A 23,986-nucleotide genomic window follows, 5' to 3' on the forward strand; every position below is an offset into this window, starting at 1 on the left:
TGGAGTTCAGTATATTGTGTGTCTGGAAGGGAAGATCTCTTTTAGCACTTTAATTACTTAATGTGCTTGCTGCAGCAAAAGTACATTAACAAATGCAGATCGATTTCTCCTGTCAATCCACATCCACTTTGATACTTCAGAACATTCATTCATTTGTGAGGATAACATCTGCCAAGAAAAGGTACTACAAATAAAATGCAGTTGAAAAATGAACTCTTTTTCAGTAATCTCTTGTTCCCGTTTCGCTATGCATGATAAATCTTTATACTGACGTCCTGTGACAAATGAGAAGTCAGTTTATGATGTGACGGGAGTGATGTCTGCAGCCAGCCAACACCAAAAATGCTGAGGAAGCTGTGGATTTTTAATTTATTTTATAATATTCTGCAGTTTAACATATTCTCTTTGATTCAGATATTGCCAGGGCTCAAAATAGCCAGGACTCACACATCCACCTTACAAGATAAACTTTGTGAAACAGTGGAGAGAATTAAATTGATATTATAAAGCTACTAAAGCTCAAGGAAAATGACTGGTGTGAAGATTCTCAGATAAAAGCAGCCCTGGCTTGTTCAACCACTGGATAGAGAAAGAAGGCTAAATTCCTTAACAGGAAATATACCAGACTCAAGTTCTTACTTTTGACAATGGGCACAGTACTTAAGCATTTAGATTTTAATAAATAGATAATTTAATAATTTAAGACAGTAGGTCAAATTACTAGTTTGGGATAAATAAACCTATTTAGGGCTTGCCTTAACAGTGTACAGGTAAAGAAGACACACTTGTGCTCCCCACCTTTATGCAGTTATTGGAAGGCTAAATACAATGGCAGTTTTAAGAGAATAAAACAGTGGGAAATATTTCAGAGAATGAAATGAAGGTCTGTAAGCATTGAAAAATAAGATTTTTATTTTTGTCTAACTTGAGCTTCTGGCAAATTTTTTTTCCCTTACTTAAAGCTGCCATATTCGTTTCTACATGGATATTCTCTGAAAATCTTTGGTCCCCTATGTGTGCTACAGTTCAAAATTGAATGAAATTTGCATTATGAGTCATAAAAAGCAACCGGGTTTCACATTAGTGACTTGATGTTTGCAAAACTTATGGATATAGTGGGAGTTATATATGGATTTTTATACATACATATATATATATATACATGGATTTCGTGGGAGGTGTCCCTGCCCATGGCAGGGGGTTGGAACTAGATGACTTTAAGGTTCTTTCCAACCCTAACTGTTCTATGATTCTATGATTCTATATGTGCAATCTTCTAGCAGATCTCACTAATGTTACTCTTCCTTCACATAACAATTAAAAAAAATGTCTTTCATTGACATTGTAGCACTTTGGATCTAATAATTTGCTTTCATAGAATGATAAAATGGCTTGGGCTGGAAAGGACCTTAAGATCATCTAGCTCCAATCCACCTGCCATGGGCAGGAACACCTTACATCAGACCATGTCACACAAGGCCCTGTTCAACCTGGCCTTGACCACCACCTGTGAGCACACATTGGGACAGTGACCAGTTCTACTGTTACACATCCAGACTGATGAAAATAGCACCTATCAAAACCCACATCAGTCTATTTATTGAGTTGGTGAGGTCTCTCTAAGGATGTAACATTCATGCCTTTGGGACATCTGTCTTTGTATTTCACAAGAGAATGTGGCAGTTCAGTGTGAATATGGTTTCCTCCTGAAAGGTTTGTTGTCTACTGCCCTATATACATCATCATATCAAAAGATTTGTGTCTTGCATGCTGACTCTGTTTTCCTGTGTTAACACTACCATCCTTTCTTACAGAGGCTGAGAGAAATTCTATTATCTCACTCACAGTTTTGTACCACCTGGATTATTTCCATGGTCTTTCAGCTGGTGGCTGAGATTTTACCTTTCTATTGTGTCTTCTTGCCAGTAGAAGTCATTAAAATTTGCCCCTGTTCTCACTTCTTTATGCTTCCCCCCCTTGAAAGTAATGCTTGGTTATTCCTGACCTTTTGCTCTGCTTCTCACCTCTGCAAAAGTTAATTGATGGTCAAACCTACTTGACACCTGCAGATAGACGCTGTGCTGTTAGGATGGTTCAATGCAAAGATTAACCCAGTTTCAGATGACATCCTATATTTTGCAAAAATCTCTGCTAGCCAAATTAGCAACTTACAAAACACACTGAGTTCATGGACTAAAATTCCTGTCAGAGGTTAATGTTAGTAGGAATACAGTTAATAGGAGCCAGTGAGACTTCAGTGCTTCAGTGTAGATGGTGAATTTGTTCGGTTGGAGAAAGAATATGCAGATTAAGCTTCCTTCATTGGTACTCTTGCAATGTTCCTCATGAGGAGAGAATATTCTTAAGATGAGGCTGCTGCCAGAATTATTGCCTAGATGAAATTAACATTTATTCAACAATAATGAAACATAAAGTTTACAGATTGAGGCCCCATCTGAGATTCTTTTTAAATTCACCTGTGATACAGCCTTGAGGAGTCCTGGCTCCCTTGGAAGATCTCATAAGTTTGATAAAAGTATTCACATCTCTGTCATCAATATCTTAAATGCTGGCATGACAATTCAGATCCAAAGAGAGTGGATCTGGATTGTCTTTAGTGTTATATCAGACCAAATGTTTATGTGTTTTGCTCTGCAGCCTGGAATTCACAAGTCCAGTTTATTTGATACATAATGAATGTACGAAACAAGTTAGGTGAGTCATTCTGTTCTGAAATAGGATAAAGAGTTAGAGAAACAGCAATGTTTATCTTAACCACAGTGAATTCACTTATTTCAGTTGAGTCCTCAGTTTTTATTCTTGCTTCTGCTAATGCCTAATATACGATACTGATTTGAGATCTAACTGACATTTTTATTCAGTGAAAACAGGAACAGCCTCAGCAGGAGTGAGAACAATACCATATGGATAAGTGCAGAAAAGAGTAAAGTTGCAGATGATCTCAGACATGGGAGGGAACTGGACCTACCTATGGTTTGACTTAGGTTACAGAAAAGAGTGCAGAAAAGTGTAGCAGCTCTTTCTCCTCTGAAAGGAGTTTGCATAGGCTTTGACTGAACAGATGTGAAACTGAACTTCAGCAAAGCATTCAACATTCTTCCCCACAGCCTCCCCCTATAGACAAACAGGGAAGATAGATACAGACTGGATAGGTGGTCTGTTAGATGGGTAGGAAATTGCTTATCAGGCCACAAGTTTTTGTGAGTTCTTGCATGGTTAATATTAAGATTTTTAGGAATAGTTAAAAAATTAGGTCAGAGTTTTAGCAGAGGGGACAGATTCATGACACAGTTGGGACTGAAAACTTTTCACCTCTCTGTATTGATTTTCTGTAAAGGAGAGAGGAGTCATAATGACAAAAAACATTGTGAAGAGAGGTTATGATGCAGTTGTTGATGCTGAATCTATTCCACAGAAAATGGGATTTCCATCTGCAGAACCATCGTTCTTCTACCAGCATTGAGTATACTTCTAGAAGAGAGTATTCACCCTTCTTGGAAGGGCAAAGTCCATTCAGTGCTTACTGCAGTGAGAAAAACGGGAAAATTTCTGTAAGCTCCCACATTCAACAATTAGTTTTATGTGTGTGGAGTGACTGGGTGGAAATAGAGATGACCCATTTCCTGAGAAAGAGTAGGAATGAAAACCTAATGCAGAAAGTAAAAATGAAGAAAAGAATGAGGGAGGAGGAGAAAGGCGATTTCATTGAGGCACTGATTTGGTCATCCCCAGACCTGGTGTGGGAGAAATGCGCCTGTGTCTGATATCTGAGTCTCTTCATCTAATCATTTAAATGGTTAAATCATTTAAACTGACCATTTAAAACAGTGTTTCTGGGAAAAGGAAAGCTGAAGAGTCACTGCGGATCAGAGGGTAAGGATTGTCCGTCCCCAGGCGCTGGCCATGGTGCTGCAGGGCGTCCTCAGTGAGGAGAGGCCGGGCTTCCTCATACCGGCTCCAGCAGCCCCAGCGCAGGACCAAGTAGAGCCCCTCAGCCAAGCAGGGAGGCCCGGGGGAAAACAGGTTCCAGGCAGGGCCAAAGGCGGCGCAGGCAGAGGAGGAGGAAGCCAAGGAGGGAGCAGCAGCAGCGGGACCCCGAGGGAGGGCGGAGGAGGAGGAGGGCAGGAGGTGCTGCAGGCCCGGAGCAGGGATTCCCTGCCATGGCCTGTATCATCCAATTTAAACTGTACAGTAGGCATCCGAATCAGGATATAGTACTGTTACTGTTGCAATCTGTCTTCATTTTGTTTTAATTCAGTTTCCACTTTCTAAATTTTCTGTAGTAGTTCCAACTAGCTGTCAGTCTTGTAGCCTTAGTACTGCTATTCTCCAGGTCTTGTATCTGAGCTACCAGTTTCTCTGTTTCTTTATCACAAGCTGTAAATTCTTGATGGGTTTCTCCTTTTCTAATAAAAACTTACTGTATTCATCCATCTTCTATTTTACTTCTGCTTGCAAAAATTCTACCTCATATTTGCTAAGCATTCCAGAAGGCTTTAATGTTACTGTATGTTTTAATCATTCTGCCAGTTCCTTAATTTTTTTACTTATCCATCTATTGCCACTGGTTTTCAAGCTGTTTTTCAAGGACTGGAATTTGCTGGTTTAGATATACAGGCTCCAATAACTCCTGATTTCTATGCAGTCATTCTTCATGTTCTACATCTTCGTAAATATTACTCATAAATATTTTCTCCTTTTGTGTCTGACACTGAAACTGTAATTTCTCCTTTGCTAAAAATTCCACTTCCAGTCCTAGAAACTGTTTGCAACAGGAGCCAAGGGGTTGTATTATTTCCTTTACAGTTTTGAGGCATATCGCTTTCTTTTTATTGCCTTATGGAGTTGTACAGGGTATGTGAAACATCAAAAAGACTAATGCTTCATTTGTACAAAAACTATACAGCTTTTGCTCTACATCTGCATCATGAAATACTGAAAAGTGTCCACATTTCCTAGCTGTTAGTGTTTGTTTCTGATTCTGTACTGAGATCTTTAGTCTTTTAGAATAGGGAATGCTGCTTTTTTTGTTGGTTTGGTTTATTTATTTGTTCCATGTATGACACAGTCATAATCTGTGTTTGCACCTCATAGAAGTTACCCATATAAATCAGGCTGACTCTCTGAATTAAGAACCTCATCTTAAGAAGAGCTGAACCATTGCAAGCCCCATACTATTTAACATGATAAAAGTGAGTGGCAAAGAGTTCTAGCAATCAAGTTCCAAAACAGAACAGGAAGAAACCCCTCTTTGAAAATCACCTGAGACATCTCAGGAAATAGCCATCAGAGTTCAAGGAGTGTCTGGATGATGTTTTCAGTCATATGGTTTAGATTTAGGCTGTCCTGTGAGGAGCAGTGAATTGGACTCGATGATCCTTATGGGTCCCTTTCAACTCGAGATATTCTATGGTTCTGTGATTTTGTGATTTGAATGCAAAAAATATAATCCCCCCCAAAATACCTTCACTTCAGCAGGAGCCACTGAAGCAGTGTCTTTGTACTTCTGAGGTAAATTTCTGTTTTGTGGCAGGTACCTTGAGAATTCCACTGGACACAGATAGAAATGTTGAATTCTCTGAGTTTAGGATGGGTGGCTCTTTTGAATTTCTCTTTGCTCTGGTACTGATCTGCCATCACTGAACTCAGTTTAATGCAACTTTGTGCATTGTCTGCTATTGCCAGAGGCTTCCACCTCTCACGTGCTGATGTATCTGAGCAGAATAGAGACCTCAGGTGCTGGGTCAGTGATGTGAAGCAGGGACCGTAACACCAGATTGATATGGAGAGAAGAGGCAGCACTGAGTGTGAAATCCATTGAGGCTCCTGTAAATGTCAGGCCTTGCTGGAAAGCAATTTGCAGTCTCAGTACTGTAATGCGGTTCTCTCTTTTCCTTGTTCTACCAGTCAGCCATCAATGATCGAAACCAAATCCAGTGATGGCAGATCAGTGCCAAAGCAATGGTTGGCTGGGATCATAGACCAGGACAGCATCATGAAACTGCAAGAGCTACAGGCATAATCATGGTAGAAATCAAGTTTTACACTGAGACCATGCAATTGACTCATCTGCATGACTTTCTTCCATCAGAAATGTTCAACTTGAAACTTCAGATATTTGAACCAACAGATTCAGTAACAGCAGAATTTAGGGGTCTGCTGGATGGGCTAATTGTCATAACTTGTCCTGGGATCATAAGTCACCGAGTGTCAGATCACACTGCATGTTCACTTTGCTCAAGTCCACAAACTCCCTTCCTTTGGAAACTAGTTCAATGCCTAGAAGATACTTGGGTTTTGTATTAATTTGTGATTAGACAATTGCCAGGTTATGAATTAAGTGAAAAATCTCTCCTTGGCCTCCTGGGTTAGACATACCCATCTGTTCTCAGTCAGTTTGCACCTCTGTTTCAAAGTCACTTCGGCTTTCAGACTTCTGGGAAGTTCTGAGATAGGAGAAAAAATGTATATGTTTTAAAGCAATGGGCTCTGAGAAACTATTTCCTGGCTATCATCTTCTGTTTATCCATTTCAGTCTACAAGCAGCACAAAGACACTTTAGAACTCTCATGAGACACCATATTTGTCTTATTATAGTAAAAAAGATGTAATACAGAAGGTTGCATTAAGAAAGAAAAAGGATGACCTTCAGGAATATTCAGCTCATTTTATAACTATTAAATGATCGCTATAGAGTGCCTCTTGTTTGCACCCTGAACAGTTAAGGATTACTTATCTCTCTGAGATTATCACAGTGTCAGGTTTTCCAGGTGCTTCAGTTAGAAGAGCACAACCCTCTCTTTCTCTAGCTGTTCATATAATGTAAGAGCAGATTGAAAAAGGTGGCTACTTGACTGTGAGACTAAATTAAGTTATGTTTTCAAGGCTTTTTATTGCCTTTAAGAATAGGATATAAGTGCTCACATCTTTATTGGGGTCCTAATTTTTCTGCCCTTTCCCCATCTCTTTTCCATTTAATTTTTCATTTTACTCTGCTTTTCACCATTCCAGTACTTGCTCCTCTTCACCTCTACTTTATTATGCTGCCTGAAAGGGAAGTAAAGAGCAAATTGTTTTAAAAGGGTGGATATGGATCAAATAAAAGGTAGCATTCCTATCTAGATGAGCATAAAAATGCAAGAGTCCCTAAGGTAAGCATAAAATGAGATGTAAAGAGTGATGGTGGAGATGTAAAGAGTGCCAGTTTGTGTAACTGTCAGAGAGCTACAGAGATGGAAGGGGTGGAGCATTTATGTCCTATAGGGCACCAAGCTTCTGCATAGGACAGATGATCTGATGAAATGTATAAGAACCTAGAAGTATAAAAATTATCATGGTCGTGACTTAACGGGGTTCCAGATGAAAGCCTCAAAAACATCAAGTGCCAGGTGTGAGCTCTGATTCAGTACTGCTCTGGAATATGCCTACCATTGCTCCAGTACTGATCTGCCATCACTGTTAATACTAGTGCTCATTTGCCCAAAGCTGTTCATATCTTTTTTTCATGTTATACCCAGAGCACATGGCTCTTGATTGCTTCCAGCCTTAAGTCCTGTACTTAAGATACAGCTATCTGTTATTTGTTCCTCGGACATGCTGAGCATCTTCAGAAGATGTTGAGAACCCATGCATACTGCTTGCTTGGGTGAGAATGAATCACACCAAATGCCTCTCAGGATTGCAGAACTGGGCAGCATTTGTTGTTAAAATAGGATTTTCTGTCAGAGTAAAAGAAATCAAAAATTAAAGAGAGCTGCAATACACTTAGAACTGAACAATTTGCTCTCATTGAACATACAACTCCCTTCGTCATGCTTCCTTGGTCTGAATGCTACAGCCTCTCTGTAGGTGAGAAGTGTGCCTTTAATAGACCCACTATGCCTTCTAGCTCAAGACAAGGGCTACACCACTTACTGTACTGCAAAGAGGGTATGGATTTTTGTCCTCTTACATTATTAATTTTACACCTACCTTCATTGGAGCAAGTCCACAGGAAGGCCACAAAGTTGATTAGAGTATTGGAACAGCTCTCATATGAAGACAGGCTATGATAGCTGAGGATGATCAGCCTGGAGAAGGGAAAGCTCCAGGGAAACCTTACTGTGGCCTTCAATACCTTACGAGGGCATACAAGAAATCTGGAGAGGACATTTTACAAAAGCATGTAGTGATAGGACAAGGGGGAATACTTTAAACTGACAGATGGCAGGTTTAGATTGGACATTGGGAAAAAATTCTTCACTATGAGAGTGGTGAGGCACTGGCACAGGTTACCCAGAGGAGATGTGGCTGCCCCATCCCTTGCAGTGTTCAAGGCCAGGTTGGACAGGGCTTGGAGCAAGCTGCTCTAGTGGAAGGTGTCCCTGCCTGTGGCAAGGGGTTGGAACTGGATGAGCTTTATGGTCCTTTCCAACCCAAACCATTCTATGATTCTATTCTATGATTCTATCACCATAAACAAGGATCCTGTGTTGTCAGAAGCAATGTTACAGAATTTTTTATGGCTACACTTCTATTTTTTTTTCACTGAAGGAAAGGAGAATTAAACTCTGTTTTGGCTGCCTTCTTAACACAGACTTTCTCCCTGCACCTTCAAGACAGGAGCTGATTTTTACTTTTCACTTTTCAAGCATGAAGCTAAGCAGATATCAGGCTTTTTTTAAGTTTCAGCTCACAATGTCTGTATAGGAAATAGTAGTGTGTTTAGTTTATTATCGATTACTGTGTTTTCTGGGAATCAGCCTGGATGATTACAGATGCTCCCTCTGTCCTGCATAAACTTTTGGAATATGTAGCAGGCAGGTCTGAGATAGTAAAACACTTGAGAATCCTTTCTGGGTATCATCAATGCAGGACAGAAAGGTCTGTTCATGTTTCCAGAGAGCGAATATGTTTTTTATTGATTTGAAAACCCTGAGTTCAAACTTCTGTATGGCAAATGAAGTTACATCTTGCATAGGGATTTGAAGTCTCTTCTCATGTTGTTTTCATGAGGGAATAAATTTTTTTCCTTGCTTGAAAGGCTTTTCCTCACTGATTTCCAAACCAGCGTGCTGCAATTCAACAGAGTTTTGCAGACAGGGGCTGCTGGAAGGCAACTCCAGCACTGGTCTGAGGAGCTACAGAAGCTCCAGGCTGACTGATCAGGCTCAACATACAGTTAGCAGTGTATATTAAGGGTTGTTAATTAAAATGTAGCATAACTCTATGTCCTGGGTTCAGCAGTAGCAGTCATTTTTCTCCTTCTTGGTAGCTGGTGCAGTGCTGTGTTTTGACTTTCAGCCTGGGAACAGAGCTGATAACAATGATGTTTTGGTTTGGCCAAGGACTTTGTGAGCTTCATGTTCTGCCAGGGAGGAGGGGAAGCCAGGAGGAACCAGAGACAGGACACCTGACCCAAACTGACCAAAGAGGTATTCCATACCACAGCACATCATGCCCAGGATGTAACTGCGAGTTAGCCGGAAGGACTGGGAGACTGCGGGGTTGGAGGACGTATGGGTCAGAGCTTGGTCAGGCTTGGGGGGTGAGTTATCTGTCGGCTGGTGGTGAGGTGTTGTATTCTCTTACCTTGTTATTTCCTTTATCATTATTATTATTGGTGGTAGCAGTAGTGATTTGTGTTATACCTTAGTTACTAAACTGTTCTTATCTCAACCCGTGGGAGTTGCATTCTTTTCGATTCTCCTCTCTGTCCCTCTGGGAGTAGGGGGAGGGAAAGAAGGGGGGGAGTGAGTGAACAAGTTACCTGACTGGGTTTAAACCACGACACTCTTCATCAGGGACTGTAGCAATAAGACAAGGGGTAGCGGGTTCAAACTCAAATGGGGGGACGTTTACATTAGGTATAAGAAGTTCTTTATGGTGAGAGTAGTGAGACACTGGATCAGGCTGCCCAAGAAAGTTGTGAATGCTCCATCCCTGGCAGTGTTCAAGGCCAGGCTGGACAGAGCCTTGGATGACATGTTTAGTGTGAGGCATCCCTGCCCATGGGAGGGGATTAAAACTGGATGATCTTTAGGTCCTTTCCAATCCCAGGTATTCTGTGATTCTATAATTTTGGATGAAACCTTCATTCTTGGAGCTTTTCAGTGTAACTAAAAGCAGGTGGAAGCCGTGCAGTTTTGAACTCCTCTGGCTGTGTTACTGAGCTGCAGGAATGATCAGGGAGGAGAAGTCTGGTCTGTCAGGGTTCCTTGTGATCTGGTTTGGTAGCATGATGTATCAATATTATCCAACAAATTGCTTCTCTCAGTCTAGTAATCCCTGGGCTTTACAATACCATTATCAGTCAATGGCAGGGGAAGACAAGTAGGCAGCAACTTGTAGGACTACATGAGAGCACTGGCATTGACCTGAGAGGATGAAGCAAAGGAAGGATGGAGTCCAAAGTGTCTGTACCATGGCTGGTACCAGCCTGCTCCTTTCATCTGTCTCTCTGTGTTGGTTTTGATATAAATCCTTCAGGATTAAGTACTGCCCTGTGATAAAACATGTTATTCTCCTAAAATTAAATATCTCATCTGTGAATTTGTGTACAATGTAATAATTACCAAAGACAGCAAAACCCCTGAATGCTTTTACACCCTGCCTGATCGCAAGGGAGCACTTAACATATGAGAGTGATCTTGGTGCTCCTGAGTAGAGGCCTGACCACTGCAGTGCCAAGAGACTGAAAGTTGTCAGTAGCTCTGCTTCTTGAAGGGGTAGACAAGGGAGGGCAGTGTCATCCAACACATCCATTAGTGGAATGAGGCTCATGAGGGCATTAAAGCCATTAAAGCATGGCTTTAATGTCAGCATGCTAGATGAGTCAGTACAGACTATCAGGGATTAATATGTGTCCAGGCACAGGAAAACAAAACAAATGTTCAAATTACATACTTAATTTTAAAGATAAGCAATTCACAAATAGCCAGTGAAGGTCGTGATGGCAAATTCATTGCTACATGGGTGACCCGTGCAGTCTGTCTTGAAAAAGGGAAGAGACTTGGAGTGCTATGCACTGCCTCCATAAATAACATTGGTCCTGCAAATAAGAAGGATCCATGTCCTATAAAACATTTGGCAAGGTATCGAGCTTTCCCTGAAAGAAAATTGTCTTTTCATTCCTGCTTCTGTTTGGAAGTTGTTTCATGATCTTTGCAAGCTACTACTTCTTATGTCTAAATTGCATTTATTCATGGACAGTTTATATGCAGTTGTTCTTGTGCCAATGTTGTATTTTCTTGTACCTCACTCCTCTTCCTTCCTGATGTTTTTCCTCCCAATGTATTTATAGATGGAGAAGGGAGCTGATTGCTGTGTTTTGATGAGTTAAGTGTGCCAAGTTCCTTTAGTTCTTTCCTTAAAATCAGCTTGCTGTTTCCTGATCTTTGCTTCACAGCTCCTGTTACACATTAGCTGGCAATTTTCTATGGTCTCCCTGCTTTGCTGAGGTCTAAATAAGCTTTTCTGTACTCATCTTTAAAAAGAAAAAAGAAGAAACACAAACAAGCTGCTTATTCAAGGAGATGCACCGCTTAATGAGTCAGACTTAGCCTAATAGTAGTAAAACAGGAATTGCATTGGAATTTCTCGTTTATTTCCTAATTATTCTTTCCTTCAAAATCTACCATAAAACCTTAAGTATTTCTGGGGCTACAATCAGGGACCCATAGTCATGTCTATTTCAGCACCTTTGCAAAATGACTGCTTAGCTTCTGCTCATCACCAGCCCTTCTGTACCTCTATGGATTTATTGGATTTGTGGTAAACCTGTATCACAGAGTGTTCAGTTCACATGTCAGTTCTGCCAAGGTTCTCCAGCTTTATCTTCACAAAGCATGCTGACCTCTTTGATTTTGGCACCTTGGCTGTAATCTTTTTCAAAGCTTTGTATTCCTTCCCTTTAGCCTTCTCATTTGTGCTCTTCATAAAAAAAAAAAAAAGAGGAGGACAAAATAGCTTGTTTGTTTTGGAGGCAATATCTCATCTATCATTAACGTCAGTCCCACATAAACATCAGGTAGTCCTTTCCTGCACATAAGTGGTGGAGAACCTCTTGTAACTATTTTGATGGCTTTTGCTGTGTTTACCTCCACCTGATTTTCTAGTGTTAGGCATTGATTTTGACCTCCAGATCCTGTTCCTATTCTTTGTATTTTTTCTCTTCATGCCTCACATCATTTTGGAGAGGTTCAAGCAGCTGGGCAGATATAAAACCCCTGTCTGCAAGATTCCTTCCCAAGCCTGATACACAAACAGCAGCTACTTATACAAAGAGGGAGAAGCCACATCTGTGCATTACCTCCACCCAGACAATCTCAAGGCTCTGCTAATATAATGTCCACACATCAAATGTTCCACTCAAGTAAGAACAGGCCATGGAGACTCTGAGAGAGCTCCAGCCACTAAACTGATCCATCTTTTGTTTGGGTGAATTGGAATAGGCTAATGAGCATAATCAGTATATGAGGCTACTTCCTAGTGAGAGTATTTAAAGCCAGCTGGAGGTAATTTGCTTCAACCTGAGGAAAACCAGAAGCACTCTACCTGTTGTTTCTCAGCATGTTATGTGCCATTCCTAGTCCAGACAGTACTTAACTGTAACAAAATGAGTGGTCTTAGCATGTCAGAACTATTTTCCTTCTACTGTCCTGTTAGCAGGGACTGAGCACAGTACTCAGTTATACAACAACATGGATTATTTTAGAGGTACTGACAAAAAGAGTGCTTTATTTGTTGTTTCTGCTCGTATTAACCTGGTTCTCTTTTACATCTTGGTCTCATTATTACTTGTGTTGGCATATTCAAAAGGTGTGTAGGGCAATGGGGTGGAGAATTAGAGTTACTTATCTATTCTTATCTATTCATCATTTGCTACTGAAGAAAAAAATGGGATTCTGCGTCTTGCAGCAGCCTGCATTTTGATCAGAAAAAGCCCCCTCACAACGCACAAACTATTGTGAAGTAACATCCAGCTTTACAGTGTGAAAGCAAGAGCCTTCATTTTTATGTTTTTGCTTAGGCATAAAGTCACTGTTAAGAAGTTCCTCCGTCTCTGCAGAGACTTAGAGGAAGTTCTGGGGAGAAGTGGATGATATTTGTCCATCTTACGATTTAATATTGAAATGTGGTGTAAAAATAGAAAAAAAAAAACCAAACAAACAACAGTTAATGGGTTTTATTCAGTTTCCTGTATGGAGGTTATTTATTTTAAGTGGACAACAAGAGGTCTGGTGAAACTCACATGAGGATGTCTTTAGCTCCTTTGGAGCTGTTGTTGCTGTTGTTACTGAAACTGGCATTGAAAAATGACTTGTTCTCAAAGATTTTCAGGGAAAATATTCAATTTAAAAAGGAGTAAATTGATAAATTGTGAGCATTTCCATTTCTATTTAATTTTTAATGCAATGTGTGGATTTGAGCCTCTAATACTTTAATTTCTTGTGTGTTAATTTCCATGAAAATCACTGGCATTGGGGACTTTGATCTGAGATCCTCTACATTACTGTCCTTTTCTGCCATTCATCTAATTGACCAAAAGTGTCACTATCTTGATGTGCAAGGAATTGCAATGTGTACGTATGCACAATTGCACAAATCTTGAATATTCAAAAGCCTCTTACGTCTTCTGGGCATAGGACTGTTCTCTAAATTCTTTGTTTAGGAAGAATGTACCTAATTCCAAATTGCTTTAATTGCAAATTGTGTTATCAAGGCCAAACCTTTTGGCATCAGGTGCCAAATAATATGCAATAAATAATTTATTAGTAACTGATAAATGCCATGTTTTTTACTAAGAGTGAAAACAACTCTGGTTGCCTATGAAATATGAGTAGCATTTTCTGGCTATATTCCTTACTACTGCAGACCTTACTAGTCTCCAGATTCTCTTTATATTTGGAACTTTAATCTTAGAGTTTAACTGTAATCTGAGTGTTCCTTAGGTTTCTATGGCTTTTTTACGTAGTTTTTATTTTGGGCAGTGGGTTCACAGGAAGATGTCTATTTATGACTTACAGGGTATCTGACATTCAAATTAAGGGGAAGAACCAGGGAAAGGTTAAAATAAGATGAAGACCTAGTTCCTTAATGTTATTACAGTGAGTACCTTTTGCAAAGGAAATAATAAAGAGTGGAAATGACCTTGTTATGAAGCCACTAGGATTGAGGTACCTTCATGTGTTTTTGATATTCAAGGCTGTATTGTAGTCAACAGTTGTAGTCTGGACAGTGAGTGAAGAAAAAGTCTGCTCAACATCCTCTCTTAGGACCTGAATGTCTGTAAGTCTATTGAGAGTTTTGATTATATGGCCATTGAAACTGGCACCTTAGGCACCTATGTGTAGTCTCTTCAGCTTTAGGTGACCTGATCTGGGGCACCAGCCAAGCCACTGGAAATCAGTTTCCTAATGGAAGTATTTAGGGCTTCTTGAGATGCTTCTGAACATGAGACACATGATGAGGGAAGGCAGACATTATCATAGGGTGGCAGTACGTAGTCACTTGGTTATTTCATGGAGGGGCTGCAGCCTGTGGAAAGTTCCACATTGAAACAGGGAATGTGAGAGGAGCATGGAGTGACAGAGGGGCTGTTATGGAATGACTGTTAATTCCCATCCCCATTCTCCTGTGCTGCTTGGGAAGAGAGGTGTTAGAAAGAGTTAAGGTGAGCCTGGAAAGAAGAGGGTGGTGTGTGGGGAGGTGTTGTTTCAGTGTTTGATTTTGTTTCTTTCTACCCAGTTGTGAATAAATTACATTAATTTTCCCCAAACTGAGTCTTTTTTGCCTGTGATAGTAACTGGTGAGTGATCTCCCTGCTTTATCTCATTCTCTTTTTCATCCTATTTTCTCCTGCTGTCCTATTTATTAGGGGAGTGAGAGACCACGTGGGTGGGAATTTGGCCCTTAGTCAAGGAAAACCCACCACAGTCTTATACAGCAAATCTGAAACAGCTATAAGTCTAGTGGAATGGGCATGTAGTAAAACATATCTCCGTACTGAGTGTCCCATTACACCACTGTGGCAATCATTTAATTCCACATTACTGTTATCTGAAAAAGTTTATACTGTATGCATAGTCCAAATAGGTACTTTTGGCAGTTAAAAAAATTGCATTTCATATAACTGTAATGGGAATACCAAGGGTCTTAATGCATAAGGTGTCCCTTAAGGCATGAGGTGTCCCTGTCCATAGGAGGGGGGTAGGAACTAGATGATCTTAAGGTCCTTTCCAACAGTAACTATTCTATGATTCTCTGATTCTATAATTCTTGCACTTACTCGGCAATAAATCAAGAGCAATTGCATTAATTAAAAGCTCTTACAACAGTGCAAAGATGGCATAAGTCAGAGAAAGATCAAGCAGTTCAGGTTTAATTGCTGTTATTTTTAACTAGGTACTGCATTTCTTTTATTTTCTTCTGTGAAAACTAATACGTAAGTGGAGAGTTTTCATGCCAAAGTTCTGACCTAAAAAAGATACCTAAAAATGTCAGAGCTCATGCTGGAATTATATCCAAGTTGGCAAGGATCTACCAGTTGGAGTAGGTAGGGTAATGTGAGCTTTCAGCTGTGAAGGACCTTGGTGCAATTGGCTCTAAAGTGTTTTCTCTTTCTCCCCATCAAACCTCTTTCTTCAGCTTTTAACCTAGCAGACACAGAGATCTGGTTTATCCACTGTTAGAGCCCTAGCAAAGGTACTATTGGTAACTGTAACCTGTATGAGCTGTTTATACAGCAGTTCACAGAAAACTGGTGTTCTGACTGTTCATTTCCACAATACAGTTGTGGTCCTCTAAAGAAATAATTTTGTGTCTTAATGTCTTTAAGTGTTAAGTAGATATTAACAGTTATAATTTAAACTTCATTATTGTATTTACAGTCTTAAACACAAATCAGGCCAAAAATATCTGTAAACACTAGTGAGATATGAGGAATTTATCAACAAATAGACCAAACAAAGAGTAGGGGGGAAAAGGCAGCGAAAGGAGAAATAACACCAATGTGGTGTTACAGCAGGTCAGTGGGAGATCTGTAAACAGGCAGAGGTGTCCTGATCTACAGTGTAGTGGATTAGGTACTTTACTGTGCACTGCCTCCTATTTCTCATTCATGAAAGTAGTGATGAAGGAAGACTGGGATGAGTTTTATTACTCTGTTTAGACTGAGCTCATAATTGCAAATGTTCTAAAGTAACCTGCACTGTATGTAGCAGGCCAGTGAAATTGCTGGTTTTCTTTTCTGTCTTCTTTCACCTAACATAGTGATTACCTATGGGATTGCAAATAACTAGAATACAGCTGGTTTAGATATGATTAATGCTAACATTTTCATGATATGGTAGCCTCAAGAGGGAAGAGCAGAATGATAATCACTATGTACAAATTGAATTTTCCTAGATATGAGCACATATCTTGTTTTCCCACAGAAGTTTCCTCTTTGTTTTTTCCACTTGTCTGATTTCAATGCCTTTTGTTGTAGATATTTCTCTCTGTTTCTTTTCCCTACTTGAAGCCAAGAGCTTTTCACAGTCTGTCCTCATCAGTCACACATCAGGCCCTTGTGTCCACTCTGCCTGCTGTAAAATAGGAGGGGCCTGATTAAAATCAGTGCAAACCCACTTTAGTTAAAACTAAAAAGCAAAAGGCTCAATATTTCTGAGCCTGCCCATTCTCTTGAGCGCTCCTGTTTGAGTGCAATTGCCCAGGACATGTTCTTAACAGAATTTTGGATTGAATCAAGTGGTCACCTATAACATGTAATATTTAATTCTTTCCCTCCAGGTATTACCAGATAAGAGCTGGACTGAAGATCCCACCCAGGCTTCCCCACAGGCTGTTTGCTACGATTGCAGGACAGACAGGTAAGCAGGTCCCAGAGAGATGTGACAATGACTGGAGGTGGGGCAGCATGGAGGGGGAGAGTGTGTGTGTGGAACAATGAGCCTGGATTTGGTTCCAAAACTGTATTTCCCTCATAATTAGTAGCTGTTCATCTCTCTGTTCTGGTATGGGTTTGGGCTTTGAGTTTTGGTGCTCGTGTCCATCAGAAAAGCAGAGCAAATTCTCATTGCTTTATCTGCAAGCAGTCCTTCCTGTATGTGGCTTTCCTTTCTGACAATGGAAAGAGTTGGTTTGCTATTCTAAGTGATTTCTGGTTGAAAATTCTTTCAGTGTGTTGTGGGTTGACCCTTGCTGGTTACCCAAGAGGTGCTACCACTATCACTGATGGGCTTAGACTTGACCATCAGTGGGTCTTTATTGGAGACGGCTGGTGTTGGATCCACTGGATATGGGGGAAGCTTCTGGCTGCTTCTTACAGAAGAAACCCCTGCAGCCTCCCTTCTACCAAAACCTTGCTACATAAATCCAATGCACAATATTAACAACAGCTTTTAGAGAATAACTACAAGAGTCCTTTTGACTCAATATTATGCATAGAGGAAACACAAATGTAGTGCAGGATTAATGAGTTCCTGAACTTTGGGGATTTTAATTCTTAAATTTGAGAATTTTCCAGTTTAATATTGTTCTGTGGATTACAGGTTCTTGAGCAAAATGTACTTTTCAGTCTGGAAGTCTGGTTCAATGAAAAGGCATTCTAATACAAAGATACATATAAATGCAAAATGATTAGACAAATTATATTTGTATAAAATGTAAAAATTTGTACAAAAATATGAAGAAATCACCTGAAAAGATTTCCCAGACTCAGAATTCGAATAAAGAAATATCTTTAGGAAATAAATACATAATGTAGTCCAGGTTTGGAAAACCTCTTCGTATGAAAATCTCCAAAGAAGAAAGAAAATTATTTTTCATCACCTTCCAGTATAATTCACCCTTGGCATATCCAGAATCCCCTGGAGTTCCTTTGCTCTCTGGAAATGTCCTCAAATTACAGTAGTTTCTGGCATAACTATTCTTGAACTAATGGAATACTCCCAGTATGAAGATAGCTGCAATTCTACATTCTATGGGTAAAAAAACCCTCAAGAACCTGCAGTAAACCCCCCCAAACTACTCATATTCTGCATTGAACCAGGCATGGCTGCATTATTTAAGGAAGAAACTCAATGACTTTCTCTGTTTACTTTTCATTCAGATTAGTATTTTCTTAAGTGTCTCCTCTTCTTTCACCCCAGTTAAAAGCAACTTATGTAAAAGCATGGGCAGGAGAGAGGCAAGAGAGGCTGTGTGGTTACAGAATTAGCAACTGACTTTCATAGTGCTAATGCAATCCAGACTCAAGCCTAATAGCTTTATAGGGCATCAAGACGTGGATATTTAAGCTGTTAAGGGTTTAAACAGTTTTTCCTTGGCTATTTTCACAAGTACTTCCTAATTGATTTCATAGGTCTGCAAGAGTCATTTAATGGGTCTGAACTTGAAGGCAAACACGCAATAACGTTCTTTTGGTTCTCATGCCACTGATCTTTCTCAGTATGGAGATAGCTGGGATGGAACTAATTGAATTGTTGTGCATGTTTCAGGAAGACACACCTATTAAAGTTGTACTGCAACAAAACAAGGGTGTTATAAAATAGTGAATAAACTCCTTCCTCAGCAATGAGAATGAATGCAAAATAGGTGGGATTCATGACTTAGGTTTAAAGGAAGTATTTTCTATATTTTCCTTTTCAGGTTCATAGGGTTCATCTATAAGAACTGGAAGATATTTTGAAAACAATTATGTAATTTTATAAAGTAATATCTGTGAATATAGATAGTAATAAAATATATAAAATATGGAAATATATAAAATAAAGAGATAGTATTTATCTTCCACTACATGTGGCTTTTTCATTAAATATTGCGGGATTTATGATAAACCCATGGGAACTGACAGCATTAGCAATGTTTGCTTCCTACTAGATGCTTTCAAAAACAGAGGCCAAACCCTTTCGTTGTATTGGTGGTTGCCAGCCAAATCTGCCTAGCAAAGACTCCATCTATGACGCAGGACCAACAGGGTATACAGGAGGCCTTGACAACCTATTACAGGGTCCACATGTTGGAAGTATTCTGTCTACATTGTGAGAAAAGAATGGGCTATGTGCTACAGCTGAAGCAAAGGGAAGTCATTCTGGAGCCCAGTATCTCCTCTGATTTGGTCCTTTAGTTCATCAAGGCTGACATTAGCTTATATTGAGTCAGGTTGCCTGAACATATGTATGCTGTACATATGTACACTCATATATATATTCATAAAAATATATACATTTCATTCATACTACTACACATTTTTAGCAAGGTAGCTTTCCTAAAGACTTTCTCAACAATTAAAAGAAGAGAAAGAATGAGGCTTGTCCTGCAAAGTCTTTAATTGCTCTCATTCAGGTTTTAAACCCCTCATGACCTTTAGCTTCCTGTCTTTGAATAGATGTCATGACTGATGCAGCCTGCTTTTGGGTTATAATGAAACAATGATGCTCTCTACTTGTTCTTGTGCATCTCATAACAGCACATACACCATTGGCCTCAGCATTGGTTCTGCAGGGCTGAGCAAATGCAGACATATCTTAAAACTAAATGCCAGCAAGGCCTTCTTGAGTGAATTTATGGGACTTTTACATATGCCACCATGTGATGGTGTCCACCTGCAGCATATGGTGGGCTGAATCTACATGAATTAAGCACAAACAGCTAAAGGAACAGGGAAAGAGAATATGCCACCTCACAGTTGCACACCTCACGGTTGCACATTTGTATAATTATCTCATTGGTTGAGTTGTTTTATTATCCACTAAGTGCCTTAAGTAAGTTTTCAGTTTTCAGCTGTCCTATATTTTGGAACTGTTTTTAGAATTCATGGAAGTTATGATTCACTGATTTCCAGGTTATAGAGACTAGATAAAAGAGTTCAGGACCTTAAAAACATATCTTTAAAATATTTTTATTTTAAAGTTAACCCATTGATTAAAAGTCACTGATTAAAACACTGCGAGAATAACACTGGTCAGAAATAGTTACGATTAGCTGTTTTAAATTGATTTCCTACCCCACCTGAAAGAATGGGAAATGGTGGAGACCAGGAAAGCAGTATAAATGAGAATTACTTAAGGAAGATGGTATGCATGAGATAAATCTTAGCAGCGTATCTATAAAGAATATGAGGGTAGATTACACGGTTGAAGATGCCAACTAAGTCAAATCTCTGGAAAAGTACACATTTTCATTTCCTCTGCAGTGTTTCACACTAATCTACACACCTCCTGGAAGCATTGCTGCTGAGAGAGAATTATTCTTTATTAGTGGAAGTTGCAGTCAGGTTTTTTTTTAAACGTTCTGGTTTTAGACCAACTATGCCTCATTCTCACGTACTGCAACCATGGAAAGCTGCTTGCCCATCTGCTTGCCTAGCTGTTTACCTTACAGGCCAAGGAAACTGTTTTGGTGGTGAATATTAACTAAAGAAATTACTTAGGACTTTGATTTGTGTTCAGATTTCTTCTGTTTCTCTCATCCAGATGTACCACATTGTCAGTTTTCAAAACTTTTCAAACAGACAAATATTTCTGAAAACTTGGCCAGAGAATCTAATTACAAGCAGTATGAAGTATTTAAGAAAAAATATTACCTGCCAGTTTATTCCTTATTAGATTGTAGCAGTGCTCCATCTCATTCTAGTCAATTAAATTGGGTTATTGTCTAGAAGTACAGAAAGCCAATGACAGCTGAGGAATGCGGATCTTCCTTAATATATCTCATATAAGTCTGGGGAGATAAGATGCAATATGTGTTCCAGACAAGTCAAGAAAAGGTACCGATGACTGCTATTACACATTAACTCTTTTGACTGGTGATGTAGAGGTGCTTCATGTGCACGTAGTTTGATGATTTTTCATAAAATGAAATTATTTGACATTAAGTGACAAGAAAAAAATAGCATAATTTAAAATTGTGACATAGGAAAGTAGGAGAAAACAAAGAATAACGCAGTAGCCTGTGTCTGCCTTCTCTTATAAATTAAATGTTGATCTGTGGCTACCTTGCACCTAAGGCCTAATTTAAGGGGCTATTTGTATTTGTGATATCTGCCTTAATGCTTTGTGCTTGTTTTTATGGAACAATTAGTGATTCTAGTCTCTATTAGGGAGCGTTTCAATATCTCAAAGAAGTTCCTGGTGAAGGAATTCTACTAAGATGATTCAAGAAAAAACTTTTATTGTAAATGGATTCTTGACTTAGTCAAAACAAGCATTTGCAGTTAGTTGCTCATTAGAGCAAGAAGAAAGAGACCCAATCTTGTGAAACAGTAAGAAATTGCAGTCATTAGTTTCAATAACTTTTGGAAAGGTAATTTCTGCTTACATTAAGTGAGGACAAGTTTATTGCTTTTGAAGTATGAGAAAAGGGGGGAAGGGAAGGGGAGAGATTCATGCTTTTACAAACCCATGAGTTTCTTTTAAAAGATTATTAAAGTAATCTGAAAACAAATATGCATTTTATGTATAAAATAAAACATACCTGTCAAATACAAATTATATCTAGAGAGGACCTTACTGTGAGAGAAGTTTAGAGATGAGTTGTCTTAGGGAACCTCATTAGCTGTGAGATTATACAAGATGGTCAGGCATTTTAAGAATTGTTAATCCACAATTCAAGTATTCTTTCTTGGAATGCCTATTCTATGATATTCCAAGAGAGAAGAAGAATGGAACCAAAGAAAAAGATGAAAAGCAGTAAACCGAAGATATCTCTGACTGATGTGTTACTTCTGTGTGTATGTCCCAGACTTCTTCCAGTCAAGGCTTTTTCATAGGCCAAAGGAATGGAAGCTGAAAATACGTATTTGTGGCTGGGAGATTTTCCATTGCAGACCCTGAACTGTGCAGGACACCTTTGTTTCTCCCCTCCAGAAGCTTGGGCAGACCATGCAGATGGCAGTGGGGTTAAGCAATGGTTTTGGAGATGCAGAGCAGCATCACAGCTCAAAATTGAGACCTTGTCAGTGGAGGAGGCAAGAACTCTGAAAGACCTGTAAGCACCAACATGTGCCACAAGTCTCTTCCTCTAGGCAGTCAGTCTGAGACACAAACCTGTCATCAGTGGCCACCTGAAGGTCTGGCAGAAACAGAGTCCAGTTGTTCAGAAGCAGTGCTCCAATGCAGTGTTTCTGCTGCTTGAGGCCAAAAATGACCTTCATCTCTGTAGTTAAATAGGCCATACAGCTTTTTCAGACCTATCATTCCAGTATGGTTTCGCCTTCACAGAGCTCTCTTCTTTTACAGGTTTACTTGCATGTTTTTGATTTCCCCACACAGTGATCCTTGCTGCCTTCAGTCTAATGTACAGTTCAGTCTTGTAATTTACACTAATTCAGGAGGTGAATTGCATCCAGACAACTGTTTCCTCCTGCAATGCACTGCTGAAAAAAATAAGTGGTGTCCTACTGTGCTGTTCCATACTTTACTCAGGCAATTCTCTCATCTGAATTAATCTTTGGAATAAATATATAGTGTCAGCTACAGAGTTAGGTAACAAAACAAATGGGTATTTGCTCACTTAAGTTTCCAAAGCACAAGATTATTTTCAGACATGAATTCTCTAACTGAACAAGGTTCTTAGGGAACAGGTAATGAATTTGGAAAAATATATAAACAATACAAAAAGCATAGATTATGTTTATTTTGACAAAACATTATGTATTTGAGAAAGCAAAGACAAAACTTATTGCTGAAGTGGGGTAGCTATTCCATCATCTCGTATTTCAGTGTGTCTGAGAAAGTCATTAGCTTATAGAGCAATACAGTGATAAGCTACTGTACTTATGTTAGGGTCTTTCATACAAGGAAATTAATAGCACATCTTGCTTTTTATCATCACTGAATCTAAGTATTGGTGGAGAGGTAGTTTTATGTAATTCTTTCCATGAGGCTAATTCAAAATGCCAAAAGGCAAGGTTAAGGTACAGGATTCATCTCAAAAAATGTGCAGCTTTAATCAAAAGTCACGCTGAGAGAGAAAACATTTCTGAACTTTGTCTTCTTTAGAATTTATTTAAACTAAATATAACATCTGCATTTATTCTAAATATGTATATGCTAAACATAGTTTTTCAAAACTAAAACAAGTCATTTCAAACATTTAAATAGGAAAATGATGATGCATTGAAAGAGTTTGTGCCTAAAAAATGTTGTCTTTGCACTTTCAAAGCAGGCTGATTTTAGCTCAATTGTAAAAATGGAGTGTCTGCATGAGTACTCCTTTGCTAAAGAATGTGTATTTATCAGACTTCAGTAACCGAGTTTTCAAGCCTTCTAAAAAACAGATATAGAACTCAGCGCATGTAGATAAATGTGGCAGGTTCAGCCCTGATTCGTTGCCTTTAGAGTCTGCATTTTCAGAAGTCACTGATCATTTGTATTGCTTCAGTCTTTTTTTTTTCTTTTTCTTTTTTCTTTAGCCTATAACACTAAAGTTTCAGCAGAAAGATAACTCTGAAACTGGAATGTCAAAATGGGCCAACTAAATAACCTAACAGAGCTTCAAATCTGCAATAAGTTACAATATTTCTTGTTCACTGAGTGCCAAAAAAAGTGCAGTTACATTATAAAACATATAGCTTGTGACAAATTGTTAAAATCTTTGCAGTCAGCTGTTAGAACTAGTATATATCAATTTTGTATAGAACACAGGAGGCAAAGCCACAAAATGTACTCATAATTCTATGCATGAGACAACCCTGTTTTACCAGCAAAGCTCTTTCAAATCTGTCATCAAACCAGAATAGGTTTACCTTAGCAGTTCATGGGAGTTATAAATTCCTGTGAGCTCCAAGTACCTGCAGGAATGGAAGAGCAGATTTAGTGCTAAGACTGAATAACAGGTATATTGTCTTTCTACAGATATAACAGATAAACCTGAAACTTTGTCCTGCTTCTCCTGAATTCACTGTGAACTTGGGAGAGTAATGAGCAACTGACAGCTGTAATAACCTCATATCCCCTCTGGGTAGCAGAGGGAACACAACATA

General features: G+C 39.2%; 1 protein-coding gene across 2 annotated transcripts in view; it reads left to right on the top strand.

The window, feature by feature from the left end:
* The window catches only part of FAM135B (family with sequence similarity 135 member B), a 192,872-nt gene that overhangs the window by 70,912 nt on the left and 97,974 nt on the right, over nucleotides 1–23,986 (top strand). For both annotated transcript variants that reach the window (XR_009742414.1, XM_061447680.1), the window contains exon 3: nucleotides 16,792–16,871. Coding sequence is in view for 1 of the 2 variants with exons in the window: in XM_061447680.1 (XP_061303664.1) it covers nucleotides 16,792–16,871 (80 nt within the window). In the remaining variant the exon portion in view is untranslated. The remainder of the gene's footprint in view (nucleotides 1–16,791; nucleotides 16,872–23,986) is intronic.

The sequence above is a fragment of the Pezoporus flaviventris genome, unplaced genomic scaffold, assembly GCF_033815535.1.
Source record: "Pezoporus flaviventris isolate CSIRO_AGI_PZ_B2104156 unplaced genomic scaffold, CSIRO_AGI_Pfla_v1 ptg000007l, whole genome shotgun sequence".
NCBI lineage: Eukaryota > Metazoa > Chordata > Aves > Psittaciformes > Psittacidae > Pezoporus > Pezoporus flaviventris.